Source organism: Molossus molossus, unplaced genomic scaffold (assembly GCF_014108415.1).
Source record: "Molossus molossus isolate mMolMol1 unplaced genomic scaffold, mMolMol1.p scaffold_m16_p_29, whole genome shotgun sequence".
Classification (NCBI taxonomy): domain Eukaryota; kingdom Metazoa; phylum Chordata; class Mammalia; order Chiroptera; family Molossidae; genus Molossus; species Molossus molossus.
In genome coordinates, this window is record NW_023425365.1 from 2,284,237 (window position 1) to 2,302,128 (window position 17,892).

Below are 17,892 nucleotides of genomic sequence, written 5' to 3' on the forward strand. Positions count from 1 at the left end.
CCAGTCACACTGCCACCAGTTGGATGCCACCAGTCAGATGCCACCAGTCACACTGCCACCAGTCAGATGCCACCAGTCAGATGCCACCAGTCAGATGCCACCAGTCGGATGCCACCAGTCACACTGCCACCAGTCGGATGCCACCAGTCAGATGCCACCAGTCACACTGCCACCAGTCACATTGCCACCAGTCAGATGCCACCAGTCAGATGTCACCAGTCACACTGCCACCAGTCAGATGCCACCAGTCACACTGCCACCAGTCGGATGCCACCAGTCAGAGCGAGAGCTCATGGAGCAGTGTAACCGCAGCTGCCAAAACGCACAGCAGACGAGCCCCGAGTGGCCAGCAAGTCTGCTTCTGGTCCGCCCGGCAGGTAGAATACACATACGCGCAGAACCTGGAGCCAGGTGCTGCCGCTCGAGACCCCAGAGGAACCTCGGTGCCCGTCAGTGAGCATCAGTGTGTCCTAGTAAATGATTACACTGCTCTAGGAAATGATGCTCAATTAAGATGATTTCTGATAAGTAAAAAAAGCAAGATGCTGAATAGGTATAGCGTTGTCTGTGATGCCAAAGTTGGATACATATGTATGTGCATGGAGACTGAGGGATATTTAAGGGATGGTTAAGAATGTCAACCGTGGCCCAGCCGGTGCGGCTCAGTGGACTGAGCATCGTCCCATGGACTGAGAGGTCCTGGTTCAATTCCTGGTCACATTGATGCTTATATCTCTCTCTCCCTTCCTCTCTCTCTAAAAAAATCAATAGAAACATGAAATAATAATAATAATAATGTCCACTGTGGGGAGGAACAGGTAGGTAGAGGCTTAATTTTCATGGACTGCCCCTTTTAACCCACAAATAAGTGGACACAATGAACAAATGAAAACACACAGCAAGGTTCTCCATGTGAGACAAAGAAGCCATCCGCTAAAACTCCGGGTCCGAGACATTCAGCTCACACGGCAGCAGACACCACACAGCCAGGCCTACCGGGCTTGCAGCTCCAGGGACCTTTTCCTTCCTGTTATGACGAAGGTGTGGGCTGCCTGCGGCTTGCTGGTATCCTGCACCTGAAGGCACACGACCAAGGACAGAACAGAACAGCCAGTTGCTTAGTGGGCCCTGAGCTGTGGCCTCACGCTCTCAGGCATGGAGATCTTTGGGGAGGGGCAGAGGGGTCCCAGCGCATCTGCAGGTAGGGTGCCTGGCTCAAGGTCACGACTGAGGGACAGCTGCTTCATGAGCATGTGGACGAGGGGGAGCCATCCTGTGGAGGAGCAGTTAGGGCCCCGCCTCTGCCAAACCTGCCTGCCCCCGGGACTCCTGGGACACTGGCAGCCAGTCCCTGGAGAAGCTGAGCCTCCCCCCCCTCCCCCCAAGGAACCCAGAAGCCGGACAACTGATGGAGGGTGGGACTCCTGGGAACACAGCCAGACAATGCCCACGGCTCCGCAGGGATTCCTGAGATCCGTGGCGGGATGTGGCCCTGGGCCGGGCCAACAGAACCAGGACCTGGTTATAGGGACGAGGGCCCTGGTGCCTCATAGCAGGGCTCTCCCAGATGCCCCAGTCAGGACCTTCGCTGTCACATCCAGCTAATGACACAGACCGGTTTTCTCTTTTTCTTTCTCTCTCTCTCTTCCTCCCTCCCTCCCTCCCTCCCCCCCTCCTTCCTTCCTTCCTTTCTCCTTCCTTCCTTCCTTCCTTCCTTCCTTCCTTCCTTCCTTCCTCTTTTTCTCTCTCTCTTTCTTTCTTTCTAACAGAGAAACACTAGAAAAATAGTTTCTTCTCACTTGGTGAGAGTATTTTTTTCCTCTGGTTAGTCCTTACTTTTAATGGTGTTTCTTAAACCCAGATTCAGAGAACTTCAAAGTAAGAAGAGATTTTTTCTGTATCACTAAGGCAAAACCTCACTTTTGAGAACTGATTAAATACTTTGATCTAGCCATTATTCTTAAACACCGATGACTTTGCAGCCGCCCCCACAGGAGGGGACCGGCTCCGGCTCCCGCAGCCCCAGCGCCAGCAGACACCAACAGGCCCAGGGCCGGGACACAGGCTGTGTGGACCCCAGGCTCCAGCACCCGTGAAACCTCCTCTGGTCAGAGGTGGTATGGGAGAGAAGAGGGCGTGGGTGGAGGTCAGGCATTCACCCCAAGCTTCGCCTCTGGGTCTATAAATGGGGCCCTGAGCGCTGACCTCACAGAGGACAGGGGTCAGCCAAGGCCTGGTGCCATCCTTCATCCTGTGAGTGTGAGGCCCACAGTGCCCTGGCAAATGGACCAAGCAGAGTGATGCCAGGCATCCTCAGAGACAGCCCAGCCTGGGTCACTGACAGGGCAGAGGCTTAGGGAAGTGGGCCAGTGGCCAGGTGCTTGCGGGAGCCAAAGCTATGTCCCCACCCCTGCCCTGTGCCCTCCTGGGGGAGGGGGGAGGGGAGGGGCTCGCCCACCTGGAGGTCTGAAATGTCCATCTTCTCCCGGACGCTGAACTTCTGGCCCATGAGCCGCAGTTTGGGCACACAGTAAAGCATCATGCTGTTGAACTTGGATGGGGACAGGCAGGGTCAGGGGCCAGCAGGCTGCAGGCGACCCAGAGAGCAGACATCCCAGGGAGTGGCTCTGGCTGGGCAGGGGCGGCGGTGGGCAGGGCTGGGTGTGGCCTGGCGGGGATTAGAGGAGGGAGCTCACCAGGAAGAGGTGGCGGTCCTGGGCTATGCCATTCTTGGCCGACAGCTTCTGGATCTGGCCCTCCTTGATCAGCTCGTTGGCGGGGTTGACGATGTCCTCCTCCCCATCCAGCTGCTCGTACACTTCCAGGAGCTTGTGCATTTTCTCCTGCAAGAGACACAGGGCTCGGGCAGCTCTGTGGCCACAGCAACTGGAGGCTGGCAGGGGCTGCGGACAGCCAGCGGTGAGCGGGCCCCCATGCACGCATGGTCCAGGACCAAGACCAGGCAGTGAGCCTGCTGATGGACAGGAGGCAGAGCACGGCTTGAGCAGTGAAGGATGCATATTCTCGTTGCACAGCATCGTGATACATAATAGCAACAGTTAACATTGTTGCTATGTGCCAGGCAGTGTTCCACCCTCTCAGGTGGGTGCTATTATTATCCCCACTGTACAGACAAGGAAACGGAGGCACGGAGAAGCAAGTGCCTTGCTGGAGGTGTTTCAGCCAGAGAGCTGGGGCTGGTCCTGCCAGCCTCTGCCCTGCATGCCCACTGCTTCTATGAAAGCTATCAGGGGACAAGCTGGGCGGCTTCAGGTTTGCCCCAAACGGTGCCCCCTGCTCCGATAGCCTTGCCTTATGTCCTGCTCCATCAGACCTCTGTCCGTCTGCAGCTCATCTCCCTCTGGTCTCATGGCTGGTTGGGTGGTAACCTGACCAACCAGTGCCCCGGGGGTGCGATGGGAGACAGTCAGCAATGATGGCCCCAGCTCTGAGCCAAGAGGCCGTGGGCCCTGAGCCATCACTGCTACCACTGGGGGCGGAGTGTGAGTGAAGGCAGGAACCCGACCAGGGACACAGTACTGACCCGCCCTACTGCGGCAGCCACTGCCTGTGGACTCGGCCAACCTCAGCCTGCAAACTTCAGACGCAGGCTGCTTTGGCTGGCCCTTGTGCTTTGGTACAGAAACAGGTGGTACCTGTGGGTGTACGGGCAGGAGGGGAACTGGCATCAAGAGCGATGAGGACCAGGAGGGCAGGGCTGAAGGGCCTTGTACGTACTGGGGAGCTTGGAGAGCACCTGGAGTGTACTGGGAGGCTGAGTGTGCACCCGGTGTGTCCTGGGTGGGCTGGTCGTGCACCTGGTGTGTACTGGGGGGTTAGGTGTGCACCTGGTGTGTACTGGGGGGCTGGGCATTCACCTGGTATGTACTGGGGTGCTGGGCATTCACCTGGTATGTACTAGAGGGCTGGGCATTCACCTGATGTGTACTGGGGGGCTGGGCATTCACCTGGTATGTACTGGGGGACTGGGCATTCACCTGGTATGTACTAAAGGGCTGGGCATTCACCTGGTATGTACTAAAGGGCTGGGCATTCACCTGGTATGTACTGGGGTGCTGGGCATTCACCTGGTATGTACTAGAGGGCTGGGCATTCACCTGATGTGTACTGGGGTGCTGGGCATTCACCTGGTATGTACTGGGGGGCTGGGCATTCACCTGGTATGTACTAAAGGGCTGGGCATTCACCTGGTATGTACTGGGGTGCTGGGCATTCACCTGGTATGTACTAGAGGGCTGGGCATTCACCTGATGTGTACTGGGGGGCTGGGCATTCACCTGGTATGTACTGGGGGGCTGGGCATTCACCTGGTATGTACTAAAGGGCTGGGCATTCACCTGGTGTGTACTGGGGGGCTGGGCATTCACCTGGTATGTACTGGGGGGCTGGGCATTCACCTGGTGTGTACTAAAGGGCTGGGCATTCACCTGGTATGTACTGGGGGGCTGGGCATTCACCTGGTGTGTACTGGGGCGCTGGGCATTCACCTGGTGTGTACTGGGGCGCTGGGCATTCACCTGGTGTGTACTGGGGGGCTAGGTGTGCACCTGGTGTGTACTGGGGGGCTAGTTGTGCACCTGGAGTGTACTGGGGCACTGGGCATTCACCTGGTGTGTACTGGGGGGCTGGACATTCACCTGGTGTGTAGGAGAACTGGTTTGTACTTGGGAGGCAGCTGCAGGACAGGAGGGTTCTGAGCAAAGAAGGACAATGTAGGTGCCCCTTAGAAAGCTCTGAGATGGAGTGGGGTGGGTCAGAGGCCAGAGAGATGGTGGTGTGGGGAGGCTTGGGGAGGCTTGGGGAGGCTGAGGCTGAGGGTAGATGGGGATGGATGAAAGCATGAAGAAGTTCCAGGGAGCACACACTGATATTTCCCTCCGGCCGGCCCCGGGGCTCTCTCTGCGGCCGAGCTGCCCACTTGTCACACCTGGTTGGCGGAGGCCTAACTGGGGAGACAGGAATGCCATGCAGTAGGCAGAGCCTACCTGAAGGGGAGCCCCAGGTCTCGTCCTCCCCCTCAGAGATGAGGCCCACGGACTCCCCAGATGTCCACCAGCTGTGTGAGCTCATGGCTGTGCAGTTCTGCAAAGCAACTTTTCCTCTTCATTAGATTGAGTCTTGGGCAGGAAAAAGGGGGGGGGGATGCAATTTTAAAAGACCCAGAGGAAATATGGCCTGTGTATGGTGGTCATGGGCGCCCTACAGGGGACCTGACCTCAGGCCAATCTGGTTGGGACCCCAGACCCAGCCCTGGGGACAGATGGGTGACGAGGAGGAAGGAAGGGGGTCACAGAGAAGACCTGTGCCCAGACAAGCCGCCCACCTCTCAATTCTCACTGTGAGGAATGTGAGATTTAAAAAAATATATTTCACTTTCTTTTTTCTTTCAAAAAACAAATGTCTTACAGAATACTGAATGTAAACTGTACTTGGAAAAACCCAAACAGCAGTGCACAAAATAAATAGGTCGCAGAGGTCTCCGGACTGGGACACAGAGGCCGGAGCTGGCTGGGGACCATGGTGGCCCGGAGAACCAGGCAGGGTACCGGTGGGGCCCAGTGAGGTCTCCCTGAGCCACACACAGGCGTTAGACCAATGAGGAGACATGTCTCCTCCACGTTTGATTGTGTATGGAGGTAAGGTCTTCAGAGGTGATAGGGTCAGATGAGGTCACAGTCATGAGGGCAGAGTCCCCGTGATGGGAGGAGAGCCTGACCGGAAGAGACCCCAGGAAGCTCTGCGGCTCTCTCAGCCATGTGAGGACACAGCTGCCTGCAAGCTGGACCCAGACGTGCTGGCACCTGGGTCAGGGCCGCAGCCACCAGAACTATGTGGCTTCAGCTGCCCTGTCCATGCCGTGTGGTTGCAGCCGCCTGTACTAAGACAGAGCTTGAAAGAATAAGCAAGTGAACGGAGGAAGGACAGGCGTGCCGAGAGCTAACCTGTGCCCCGTCCTGTTCTACCTTATGCAGTGGTTTAATCTCTGCTGCAGCCCAAGGAGACAGGTTCTGTCAGTGACTGTGTTTTACACATGGGGAAACTGAGGCACACCGTGCTAAATAACATACCTACCATCACCGAGCTAGTATGAGACAGGCCTGTCTAGTTCTCAACAGAGCCCCTGCCTGCCCTGGGGGACATGTGGGAGCATGTGCATGCTAAGAAACCCACCTGGGGATAGGTATATGTGTGTGCATGGGGTGTGTGTGTGTGTATGTGTGCATGGTGTGTGTGTACACTGATGAAGCTCACCTACGAACAGGTGGGTATGTGTGCGTGCTGAGGAAAGACACGTGGGGACAGGTGTGTGTGTGTGTGTGTGTGTGCACTAATACAACTCACCTGCTGACAGGTGAATATGTGTGTATGACGATAGAGCGCCTGGCTCACCCCACACTCTCCCTGCATCACGCTGTAGGTCCCTCAGACACCCATGGGCGTCACCTCCTCACTCACCATTTTTCGAATGGCAGCATTGGAGTGGTTGGCGGCCTTGGAGATGAGCTCTAAGGATTCTGCGGAAGAAGATTTGGCGTCAGGCTGCAGGGCACCAGGTAGCCTGTGCACCCTGGACTGGCAAGGCTGAGTTAGGCCTGCCCCACCCTGCATTTCCCATGGGCTTGGGGCTGCTCAAGAGCCTGGCTAGTGGAAGGGAGGGATGCGGCCCTGCAGACATACCGTGTTTTCTGGGGCCTGGGGGCTAGCACCTCATTGTGTGGGTAGCCCCCTGCAACCTGGCGAGGCCCTTGAGGCCTAAGCAATGCTGGCACTTAGGAACCCCAGAGCCAGTGTCTGCCCCTCACACTGCAGTGGGAGCAGGGCACCTGCCTCATCTCAGAGACCCTCAGTCACTCCCAAGATGTGTGCAGGGGCACTTGGAGCCTTCTTCCTCTCTGTCTGTCTGTCTCTGTCCCTGTTTCTGTCTCTCTCTGTCTCAGTCACTCTGTCTCTGTCTCTCTCTGTTTCAGTTACTCTGTCTCTCTGTCTCTGTCTCTCTCTGTTTCAGTTACTCTGTCTCTCTGTCTCTGTCTCTCTCTGTTTCTATCTCTTTGTCTCTGTCCTTCCGTGTCCCTGTCACTATGGGTTTTCAGTAGGTGCCCTGCTCCCACTCCCCGGGAGCCTGCCAGGCTGGGGGCTCTGCTCACTCTCGGCGTCCTTCTGGTCTGGGGCATCTGCCGGGAGCCGCTTCAGGTAGTCCTTGAGCAGCAGCTCGTAGCGAGGGACCCTCTGCACGGGCTCCAGCATGTGGTGCTGCAGCGTCAGGTTCCCACACACCTCCTGCTTCTGTGGGGAAGACAGAGAGTGTGGGCATCGTGGACACACCTGTGAACCCTGGGCCCACCCTGACCTCCAGCCACCGCAGCTCCCGGAGCTCTGCAGAGCACCTGCGCCTGCTGACTGCAGGCCCCACGTGGGGGACCGAGATCAGGCTGAGCACTGGAGCAAGGACCCGGACCCAGGTGGGCCTGCTCTTGACCCAGGCTGCTCGCTCATGCACATCCTCAGGGAGAAAATTAGTGCTGGGACAAGGCCACCTCCTTCCCTCATCAGCGGCTCCCCGCTCACATTTCCCCAAGGGCCTGAGCTGGGAAGCCCTAGGGGTCACGCCTAGTGGAGTGGGGGCTGGGACTCTCCTGGTACCCCTGCCCAGCACCGCTCCAGGCTCCCACCCTCCTTCTTAAACACAACCCTCTCTCTGGCCCTGCAGCTCTCGTCCAGGCCTGATCAGGCACCTGTGCTCCAGACCGTCATCTGCCACCTCTGTGCTTACCCACTGGGCCCTGCCCGGGCTGCCCTTCCTCCCCCTGACAGATGCCCAGCACCTGTGTCTTGGCTGCGAGGCCTGCCTGCCTCTTATGGAATCCACCCCACCCAAATAGAGAGAGAGCGTGCAACCATGACCGGCCTGTCTCCGCCAGAGCGACAAGGGCAGGACACAGGTGAAGGACAAACATGGTAATGAATGCAATGTGTGGCCCTGGGCTGGTCTGTGGATCAGAACATCAAACAAACTGGACAGCTGGTGGTACATGAGCGAGGGCTGCTGCCACCGTCAGCATCCTGACTGCTCCTGACTGATCAGGAGAAGACCCTGATCACACTCAGTGACGCGGGGTTGCACCCCTGGCTCAGTCTCACAAGGTTAAGATAGAATCATATGTGTGTCTGGAACCAGTGATACAGTAAACAAGATAAAATGTTAACAATTCCCCATTTTTGCAACCTTCTTGCAAATACTTGAAATTACTTCAAAATAAAAGCTCATATATACAGAATATAATGAACATAACAGTCTGAGGAATACGGTAGACCCAGAAACATGGAAGTAGGGCACAGACTGACGTCCCTCAGAAGAGGGGATGGGGGGGTGGTGGGGGTGGGGGAGAGATAAACCACAGAACTTATATGCATGTATGCATGACCAATGGTCATGGACAACTAAGCCGGGGACAGGGCGGGGGTGGGGTGGGGGGTGCCAATGGGGTTAAAAAGGTGAAATATCTGTAACAAAAAAATAAATAAATAATTAAAAAATTTTTTAAAAAGCTCAAAAATTTTAGAATAGGCTTTGGATTAGATCAATGAAGCCTCCAAAGGCCACGCAATCCCTGCTTTGTCCACACAAGGGCTCTCAGCATGGTGGGGCTGCCCGGTGCCCGTGGGACATTTAGCGACATCCCTAGCCTGCACCCACAATGGCGCCACGCTGCAGGAGTCCCTGGGGGAGGGGCCTGCGGACAGCCATGGGCTGTGGTGACCCTGGGTAAGGAGCCCTTCCCACAGTGCACCCAGCCCAGAGCCCCGGGTTCGTCCGGGGTGTGGGGATGCATTGTCTGGCAGCTGGCTGTGACCCAGACCATGTCTGCCTGTGACAACACATTGGTCATCCCCACCCCCAAATGTGTGGTCACTAGGGGCCTGCAGACCCAAGGACCTGGTCTGCGGGGTGTGAGCAGAGAAGACAGCCTGTCCCATGAGTGCCAGAGGGAACTCAGGGTGGCATCGCATCAGGTTGGAGCACCAGGTGAATGTCAGGTCGCGGCCACTGCATCAAGAAGGAGCAGTCCCCGGAATGCGCCCTCCTTCGCTCGGACTCCAGAGAGTTGCCACTGGCTGCCGCAGGGGGAAGTACACCAAATCACACCTCACTTTGTCTTCTCGTCTTCCTCAACACAACTAAATCAGATACCAATGGCCCCATGCAAACTAGATTTCAACTTCCTCAATTACAGCTTCATGATGAAGAAGAGATATAGGAAGTGAACAGAAAAACCACAAAAGCAGGCAACTGGGCTGGGGAGGGTTGTAGGGCCACCGGGAGTTTGGGTCGGTGAGGCCCCGGCATGGGCCCACGGCTCCTCCTGACAGTGACGAAGCCCCGCCAGGGCAGCAGTCAACCTGGCCGCGATCTGCGACGGCCACACATGGCACACGTGTCCTAGAAAGGGTCTTGCTGTGATCTGTGTCCCGGGAAAGGGGGTTTGTTCTCCACCTATCAGCCTCGGTGGGAGTGCACAGCAGCCTAAACTTTCATCCCTGGGGAGCCCCGCTTGGCCGTCCCCAATCAGCCCTGCCGCTGGGTGGCCAGACCCTGCAAACCTGGGCAGCACGAGCCCTGGTCTCTGGTCCCTTCGGGCTGTCGGGCAGCCATGGGCACGGCTCAGGGAGGCTGGAGGGAAGTGTTTCGTGGGAAAGCTGAGAGTGCCCGGGCACAAGCGAGGGAGTGAGGGCTCCGGGGTGTGCGCGGAGGGAGAAGGGAGGACTCGGTGTTGGGGCTGTCTCTCTGGGAGGGACAGGGCTGCTGAGGGACACAGTGTGATCTAGGAAATCACAGCTGACCTGATGATGGGGGACCTGGGAAAATGCACTAAGTTACAAAGAGGCCAACCCAAACCTGAGCCCATTCTCCAAACCCTCAGCACAGAAGGTCTCTGTGCCATCAACCCTCCAGGAGTGTGTGTGTGTGTGTGTGTGTGTGTGTGTGTGTGTGTATGCGCGCATGCATGTACTAGTGATGTTAGGACAGGCAGCTGACTAGTCACAGAAATAAAACCAGATTCTTACCTCATACCACAATCTATCGGGAAATTATTCTGGGATAACATTTTTAATTTTTGAAATGAAGCCACACTTTAGAAGAAAACATGATTTCTGTAGCCTTGGGAGGTGAGAGCTGCAGGTACAAGCTCCCTTTGAAGACTTCCGGAGAGCATGCCTTTATTTAAAAATGGGTGGATGTGGTTAATTAAAAAACAAAATTTTGGTATAGAAAGCAACATCATAAATAAAGTTAAAAAATAAGCAAGATCCATGAGAAAAAAGTGTTGGTAACACATATGACAGGTAACAACTAACACTTCTAACATACAAAAACCTTGTGAATGACCAGCCAGTGTGGCTCAGTGGTTGAGCGTCGACCCATCCACCAGGAGGTCGCCGGTCCCATTCCCGGTCAGGGCACATGCCCAGGTTGTGGGCCCATCCCCAGTGGGGGGCATGCAGGAGGCGGCCCATCAGTGTTCTCTCTCATCGATGTTTCTAGCTCTCTCTCCCTCTCCCTTCCTCTCTCTAAAATCAGTAAAGGGGGAAATATGTTTTTTAAACCCTTGTGAATCAGTGAGAAGAAGGGCTGCGCCGCGGGGACAGCAGCAGCTGGATGTGAACGGAGCGTGTGCAGGGAATAGGGAGAGACCAATGGAACAGTTCCCTAAATGCCGCTCGAGCCACGAGGAGGGATGTGGAGGAAGACGGGCCCGTGGACCCAGGTTTTGTCTACAATATTCATGACACCCTCTGAGCTCCGATTTCCCCACGGGTGGAATAAGAATCAAGGTTTGGCCCTGGCCAATTTGGCTCAGCGGTTAGAGCATCGGCCTGCGGTCCAGAGAGACGGGGTTCGGTGCCCGCTAAGAGCACGTACCTCGGTTGCATTTGTCCCCGGCCCTGGTTGGTCACGCGGGTGGCAGCCATTCAATGTGTCCCTTTCACATTGATGTCTCTCTCTCTCTCTCTCTTCCTCTCTCTCCCTCCCACTCTATCTGAACAAAAAATGGAAAAATGTCCTTGGGTGAGGTTTGTCTCCGGGAGTCATTTTAAGAATCAAAGCATCAGTGGTGCACCTGGACACACCCCACGGTGGTACCACTTTCCCCCATGTGGACAGACCAACCTGAAGCTCAGCCCCTGAGGCACGGCCGGTCCTACCTGGACGCTGTGGACGACGTCTCTGAACAGGGGTGAGCGCTGGGTCCAGGTGCTCACTAGCTCCATCGCCCGGTCGAAGTTTTTGACATACTCGCCGTACATCTTGAGGAATGGGGCCAGCTTCTGCAGGATGTCCCCAAACCGAGGGTTCATGTCCCTTTGTGGGAGAGTGAGAGCATCAGAGAAACAACTCAGGTGAGGGGTCAGGGTGACTTCACCAGGGCTACAGGTGACAGCCTGACTCCCAGCTCTATGTGATGGTCAGCAAAAGGCTCTCTGAGCCTTAATGTTCCCCCCTGTGTCACATGGGGTAGAAAATAGTGGATTACCACCCAGCCCGTGTGGCTCCATGGTTGAGCGTCGACCCTGCACTGGTTCTATTCCCGGTCAGGGCACACGCCCAGGTTGTGGGCCCGATCCCCAGTGGGGGGCATGCAGGAGGCGGCCCATCGATGTTCTCTCTCATCGATGATTCTATCTCTCTCTTCCTCTCCTTTCCTCTCTCTAAAATCAATAAAGGGAAAAAAAAAAGGAAAGAAAATAGTGGACTAGCAGATGGCTCACGTGAAGCACCCCCTGGGCAGACCCAGAACCATGCTCAGAACAAGGTGCTAGTGGTGGGCCAGTCACTGGAGAGAAACAAGGAGACTCCGTCTCACTCCTTCAAAGGAGCGAAGGTCAGGAGCATAGGGCGACCCACGCTGGCACCCTCGTGGGAACGCAGCACTGTGTGTTCCTGGCAGTGATTTGGTCGGGGACTTAGAAGTAAGCCTCAAAAAACATAAAAAAAGATGAAGTCTTTGACCTCAGAACTGGGGGGGTATCCGAAATAAATCATTGAAAAGAAGGGAAAAAGGCACAAAGCCGCCCACTGTGGGGTGACGAGAAAGGTGCATGCGGGGATTTCACTCCAAGGCCCCGCCCCCATGGCGGCAGCAGGCAGGGCTGGGCCCCTGCACGGCTGTTACACCAGCACAGCACAGACACCTGTGCTCGATCAGTGTCCAGGGCCTGGAAGAGAAAACCTGTTTCCAGCCAGAAGGACTATGTCAGCCAGAAGCCAGACAGCCCTGAGCCTTGACCCAATGGCCTTGGGAATACCTGCTCTGTGGGTGCAGCCTGTCCCTCTAAAGGTTTACAAAGTGACACAGTGTCCAGCTGAGCCTGGTAGGGAGGCTGGCCGGGCTGCAGCCTGGAGGGGCCCGGCTCCTGGTGCTCCCAATGTGACAGGACAGCGGTGCACGGGTCAAGCTGGGCCAGCGAAAGGCCACCATGGAGTCCACAAAGCCAAGCTGCAGCGCCCAGGACCGAGCAGAAAGCACGTGAGGCGGAGAGTGGCCAGGCGGGGGCCACGTCGGTGACATTTTATTACTGCGATTGCAGCTGAGCTGAGAATGAACAGGGGTGGCAGAGGGACAGCAGGACAGCCCCCCAGGGTCAGAGGGAGGATCCAAGGTGTACTATTGAGGGGGAAGAACTAATTTAAAAAATTTTTTTTTTCTTTATTGATTTTAGAAAAAGAGGAAGAGAGAGATAGAAACATCGATGAGAGAGAACATCGACTGGCCGCCTCTTGCATGCCCCCTACTGGGGATGAGACCCACAACCTGGGCATGTGCCCTGACCGGGAATCAAACCTGCGACCTCTTGGTGCATGGGTCTGTGCTCAACCACTGAGCCACACCAGCCAGGCAGAGAATTAACATTTAAAGCAAAGGCGGAGTCTGCCTTGGGAGGGAAATGAAGTGACTGGCAGGCGAGAGCTGGCAGATGTCTGACCCATTCAAGTCCCATGAAGCCCTAAGCAGGTATTCAAGTCCGTTAGATTTTCAGAATAGCTGAGACTGGCAGACAGCGAGCGCAGTGGGGTCGGTGAGGTCAGGGTGGGCCCAGGACCTTGCACCAGAGCCCAGAGCACTGAGAGAAAGGTCAAGGGCATGCCCAGCTTCAAGGCACAGAAACTCCAGATTTCAAGGCCACGTGGCAAAGAGAAGTTTTAAAAAACCACCATGACAAAATCACCAGGACCATCAGCTGTCGACCATGTGGAAGCCAGACTCCTGGGGAGATGCTGGCCCCCATCTCCCAGGTGCCAGGAGCCCCGCTCACCACTCCTCCGTGATCCTCGTCTGGAGCTCGGGCAGCAGGAACTGCCCGTGGAAGCGGTAGATGGAGGAGATGTTAGAGAAGATTCCTGTGGTGACCTCCAGCGGGATCCCTGCTTCTGTCAGCTGGGCGCAGAACACCTGGGCACACAGCAGTCACCGAGAGAGGGTCACCACGGGAACAGTCACCGAGTGAGGGTCACCATGGTGTGATCCTGCGGCTTCTGCGGGTGTGGGTGCCTAGGAGAGGCTGGGACCGCCTCCTCCTTCCTTAACAGACCTCCCATTTTGTCACAGTGGCTCAAACAAGCTGATGGTCTTAAAGCATGTTTACTTATGGCGAAGGTAGACCATCTTCCCGCCACCCACCTCTCATGGGAAATAGAAGGTCCCCATTTCCTTTATCTGCTTGTGAGCCACAAACAGAAGCACCACCTGTAACACCCTGGGTCGCCTGTGGAGTGACTTCCTGTGCTCATAAACCCCGTGTTGCCACATGGACAGAGAAAGTGCCACCCACAGTCTCAACTATTTATGCAGAAAGACGTCCAAAGGCCATTTACATGCTCATAGAATGTGATTGCTGGAAATAAAGATCAGCCCAGACCTTTGCCCTAGAACTACCAGCTCGAAGAGCAGAGAACATGTTTTTGGAGGATGCCTAAATTTGCCTGAGTTTTAGTATAGTCATTTGCATTCCAAATGTAAGGCCTAGCCAACGTGAAGACAGGGAGCTTGCCTGTGAAACTGCCCACCAAAACAATGAAAGGCCTGCCCCGGCCGGAGGGCTACCTGGTCTAGCAGGTGCAGCCGCCTCACGTAGGTCTCCTCTGTGTGCAGGAGCTCCTGGGCAATGTGGAGCAGCTCCTGGGGCTTGGACTGCTGGGGAGAGAAGAGCCACAGCTCACCTGGGGAAGAGGAGCCTAGAGAGGCAGATCTGACAAGGGCCATCTACTGCACACCAGGAACGACTAGGTGTGCCACGGGGCCAGTGGAGGCTGCTGGGATTCGAATGTGGGGCTCAGTTCTCACAGATGGAAACTCCAGGGAGGTTTCTGGGGAAGTCACAACAGTTCCCACCAAGCCCCGAAGCTTCTGCAGTGCAGAGACAGCTCTACCATCCAGGGCCTTTGAAGACAGAACAGCCACATCAAATACATTGTGGAGCCCTGGCCAGCGTGGTTCAGTGGTCAGAGCGTCTTTCCTGCACCGAAGGGTCACGGGTTCCATTCCCGGTCAAGGGCACGTACCTGGGTTACAGGTTTGATTCCTGGCCCCAGTTGGGGCACATGCAAGAGGCAACCAATTGATGTGTCTCTCTCACATTGATGTTTCTTTCTCTCTCTCTCTCTCTCCCTCCCTCCTGTCCACTTTTTCTAAAAATCAATGAAAAAAAAAATCCTCAGGTGAGTATCAACAACAACATATACATATACATATAAAGTGCAGTGATGCCAGCAAAATGGCGACTAGAAAGCTACAGGCCCTCCGTTCACCACAGAGACCTGGAGTTAGCAACTATACATGGACTACAGCCCAGCGGTGTGGCTCAGTGGATTGAGCATCAGCCCATGAACTGAGAGGTCCCGGTTCGATTCCCAGTCAGGGTACATGCTCAGATTGTAGGCTCAACCCCCAGTAGGGGGCATGCAGGAGGCAGCCCATCAATGTTTCTCTCTCACATCGATGTTTCTATCTCTCTCTAAAAAAGTCAGTAAAAACATATTTTAAAACAAAAACAATACGTGGACTAGAATACCCCTGCAAGAATTCTAGAGAGCAGCTGTGAAGCTCCAGCTCGCAGACTGCTGTAAAGCCAAGCAGATGCCCTCACAAATGCGGCGGGACACTGGCAGTGCCTGGCACACCCTTTTGGCAGCAGAGCACGGCACAGTGGAAGGAACCTCCTTTATGGGGGCTCCTCCTGCAGGATGAAAACAAGAGAATGAACTGTGCATCCCAATTCTGACTTGTTTGCAGGCTGCTTGAGGGGCTGGGTTCTGTCTCGTAAGACTTGGAGTGCTCACAGGACCAGTGCCAGAGTTTGCAAGCCACTGAAAACAGAGGCAGGCTGCACATCACAGCTGGTGTTCTGCAGTCAGGTGACAGGGTAGTGAGAAATCAGAAAAAGTCTAAGAAGTCCTGGCATCTCCAGGTGGGCGGATTAGCGGATTTTGCCTGTACAAAGCAAGCAAAGACTGTAGAGGTGACTGTTTTCCAAATTCCAGCAAAAAATGACAAAGAAACAGGAAAACATGGTTCAATCAAAGGAAAAAAAAAAAAAAAAAAACTCCAGAGACCAACTCTAAAGAAACATAGAGCTATGAGCTGCCTGACCACCCTCTAAAATATAGGTGTCATATAGATGCTCAGTGAGCTAAAAGAAGACACAGATAGCTCAACTAAATCACAAAAATGATGCATAAACAAAATAATATCAACAAAGACATAGAACCTATAAAAAGATGCCCAATGAGCTAAAAGAAAACATAGGCAGACAACTCAACAAAAATGATGCATGAACAAATGAGGATATCAACAGAAATAAAAACTATAAAAAAGACCCAAATAAAAATAATAGACATGAAAAATACGATAAATAAACTAAAAACTCATTACAGGAGTTTAATATCAGATTTTATCACAGATTTTATCAGGCAGAAGAAAGAGTCAGCAAACTTAAGGATAGATCATTTGAAATCATCAAATCACAGGAACAAAAAGAAAAAAAGAATGAATAAAAACAAAGAGAACCTAAGGAACTCATGAGACACTAACAAGGAGACCAATGTACGTATGATGGGAGTCCTAGTAGGAGAAAAGACTGAAAGAGGCAGAGAGCTGATTTGAGGAAATACTGCCTGAAAACTTCCCAAATCTGAATAAAGAAATGGACATACAAATTTGAGAAGCTCAAGAAACTTCAACTAGGATAAATCTGAAAAGAACCACATTGAGTCGAGTGGTGCAGTTGGTTGAAGAGTTGTCTCATACACCAAAAAGATTATAGATTTGATTCCCTGTCTGGGCACATACCTAGATTGCTGGTTTGATTCCTGGCAGGAGGCAACTAATGGATGTTTCTCCTCTCTCCTCTCTCTCTCTCTCTCTCTAAAACATAACCTTGGGTGAATAGTAAAACACAAAAACAAAAAAAGAATCACACTAAGACCAATTATAATTTAAAAAGTGTGAGGTGATAGATTTAATATGCTAAGAGAAAAGACTGTCAACCAAGAATACTGTGTACCGCCGGCCAACGCTCTAACCGCTGAGCCAAACCGGCCAGGGCTCAACCAAGAATACTGTATCCAGGAAAGCTGCCCAAACATGAAGAAATTATGACCTTCCCAAATAAAATAAGGAGAAGAGTGCATTACCACAAGAGCTGCTTTATAAAAAGTTGCAAAGATGGTAGACAGTAACATAAGCTGTACAAAAATAGAAGGTTCTCTGGCAAAGGTAAATGCATGGACAAATATACTAGCACGCACTGCTGTGATTTTGGCACATAGCATTTAAATGGTAAAAATATTTTAAAACTATAAATATTTGTTAATGGGTATACAATGTATAAATATGTCATTTCTGACATCAATAACAGAGTGAAAGGAGGAGCTGTAAAGGAGTAGTTTTTTTATATGCAATTGAAGTTATCAGTTCAAAATAAAATGTATAACTTTAATGTATTTTATAGAATTGCAACGGTAACCACAAAGAAAATAACTATAAAACATATACAGAAAGAAATGAGAAGGAAATTAAGGCTCATCAGTTCAAAATGCAGTGAAACAAAAGGAAGGCAGTGATATAGGAACAAAAACGATAGTAAGTTCTTTCTTATCAGTAATTGTAAATGGATTAAACTCCTCAATCAAAAGACATGAATTGGCTGAATGAATTGAAAAAATAGCATCCGACTCTATGCTATCCAGAAAAACAAAACAAAAAAGAAACCTCACGTTAGCCCAGCTCAATGTTGAGTGTTGACCCAGCACTAAAAGGTCACCGGTTCGATTCCCAGTCAGGGCACATGCCCAGGTTATGGGCCCATCCCCAGTGGGGGGCATGCAGGAGGCGGCCAGTCAATGTTCTTTCTCACATTGATGTTTTCTCTCTCTCTCTCTCTCTCTTCCCTTCCCTCCCTTCCTTCCACTCTGTCTAAAAATCAATGGAAAAAATACCTTTGGGTGAGGATTAATAAAAAAAAAAGTCACAAAGGAAACTAGAAAATACTTCGAGGAAAATGAAAGGGAAAACACAACATACCAGGTTTATGGGATGTAGCAAAAGCAGCGCAAAGAGGGACATTTGTAGCCTTAATGCACACACGAAGAAGAAGAAAGATCTCAAATCAACGCCCTCATCTGACACTTCAAGAAAATGGAAAAACAAGAACCAAAAGCAGCTCAAAAGAAGAACCCAATAGGGATGACAGTAGACGTCAATGAAACAGAATAGAAAAACAATGGGAAAAAAATCAACAAAATTAAGAGTTGTTTTTTGAAAAGATCAAAGAAATGGACAAACCCTTAGCTAAATTAATGAAGAAAAAAAGAGA

General features: G+C 52.9%; 1 protein-coding gene across 4 annotated transcripts in view; it reads right to left on the reverse strand.

Annotated features, from left to right (window-relative positions):
* Positions 1–17,892, reverse strand: part of FGD3 (FYVE, RhoGEF and PH domain containing 3) — a 40,139-nt gene that overhangs the window by 7,865 nt on the left and 14,382 nt on the right. For 3 of the 4 annotated variants that reach the window (XM_036278473.1, XM_036278471.1, XM_036278470.1), the window contains exons 5-12: positions 14,124–14,213; positions 13,336–13,472; positions 11,227–11,383; positions 7,167–7,305; positions 6,478–6,536; positions 2,697–2,843; positions 2,459–2,551; positions 997–1,076 (exon numbers count right to left, since the gene is read on the reverse strand). In XM_036278473.1, the coding sequence (XP_036134366.1) occupies positions 997–1,076; positions 2,459–2,551; positions 2,697–2,843; positions 6,478–6,536; positions 7,167–7,305; positions 11,227–11,383; positions 13,336–13,472; positions 14,124–14,213 (902 nt within the window). The remainder of the gene's footprint in view (positions 1–996; positions 1,077–2,458; positions 2,552–2,696; positions 2,844–6,477; positions 6,537–7,166; positions 7,306–11,226; positions 11,384–13,335; positions 13,473–14,123; positions 14,214–17,892) is intronic. The other variant, XM_036278472.1, reaches the window with a different exon arrangement.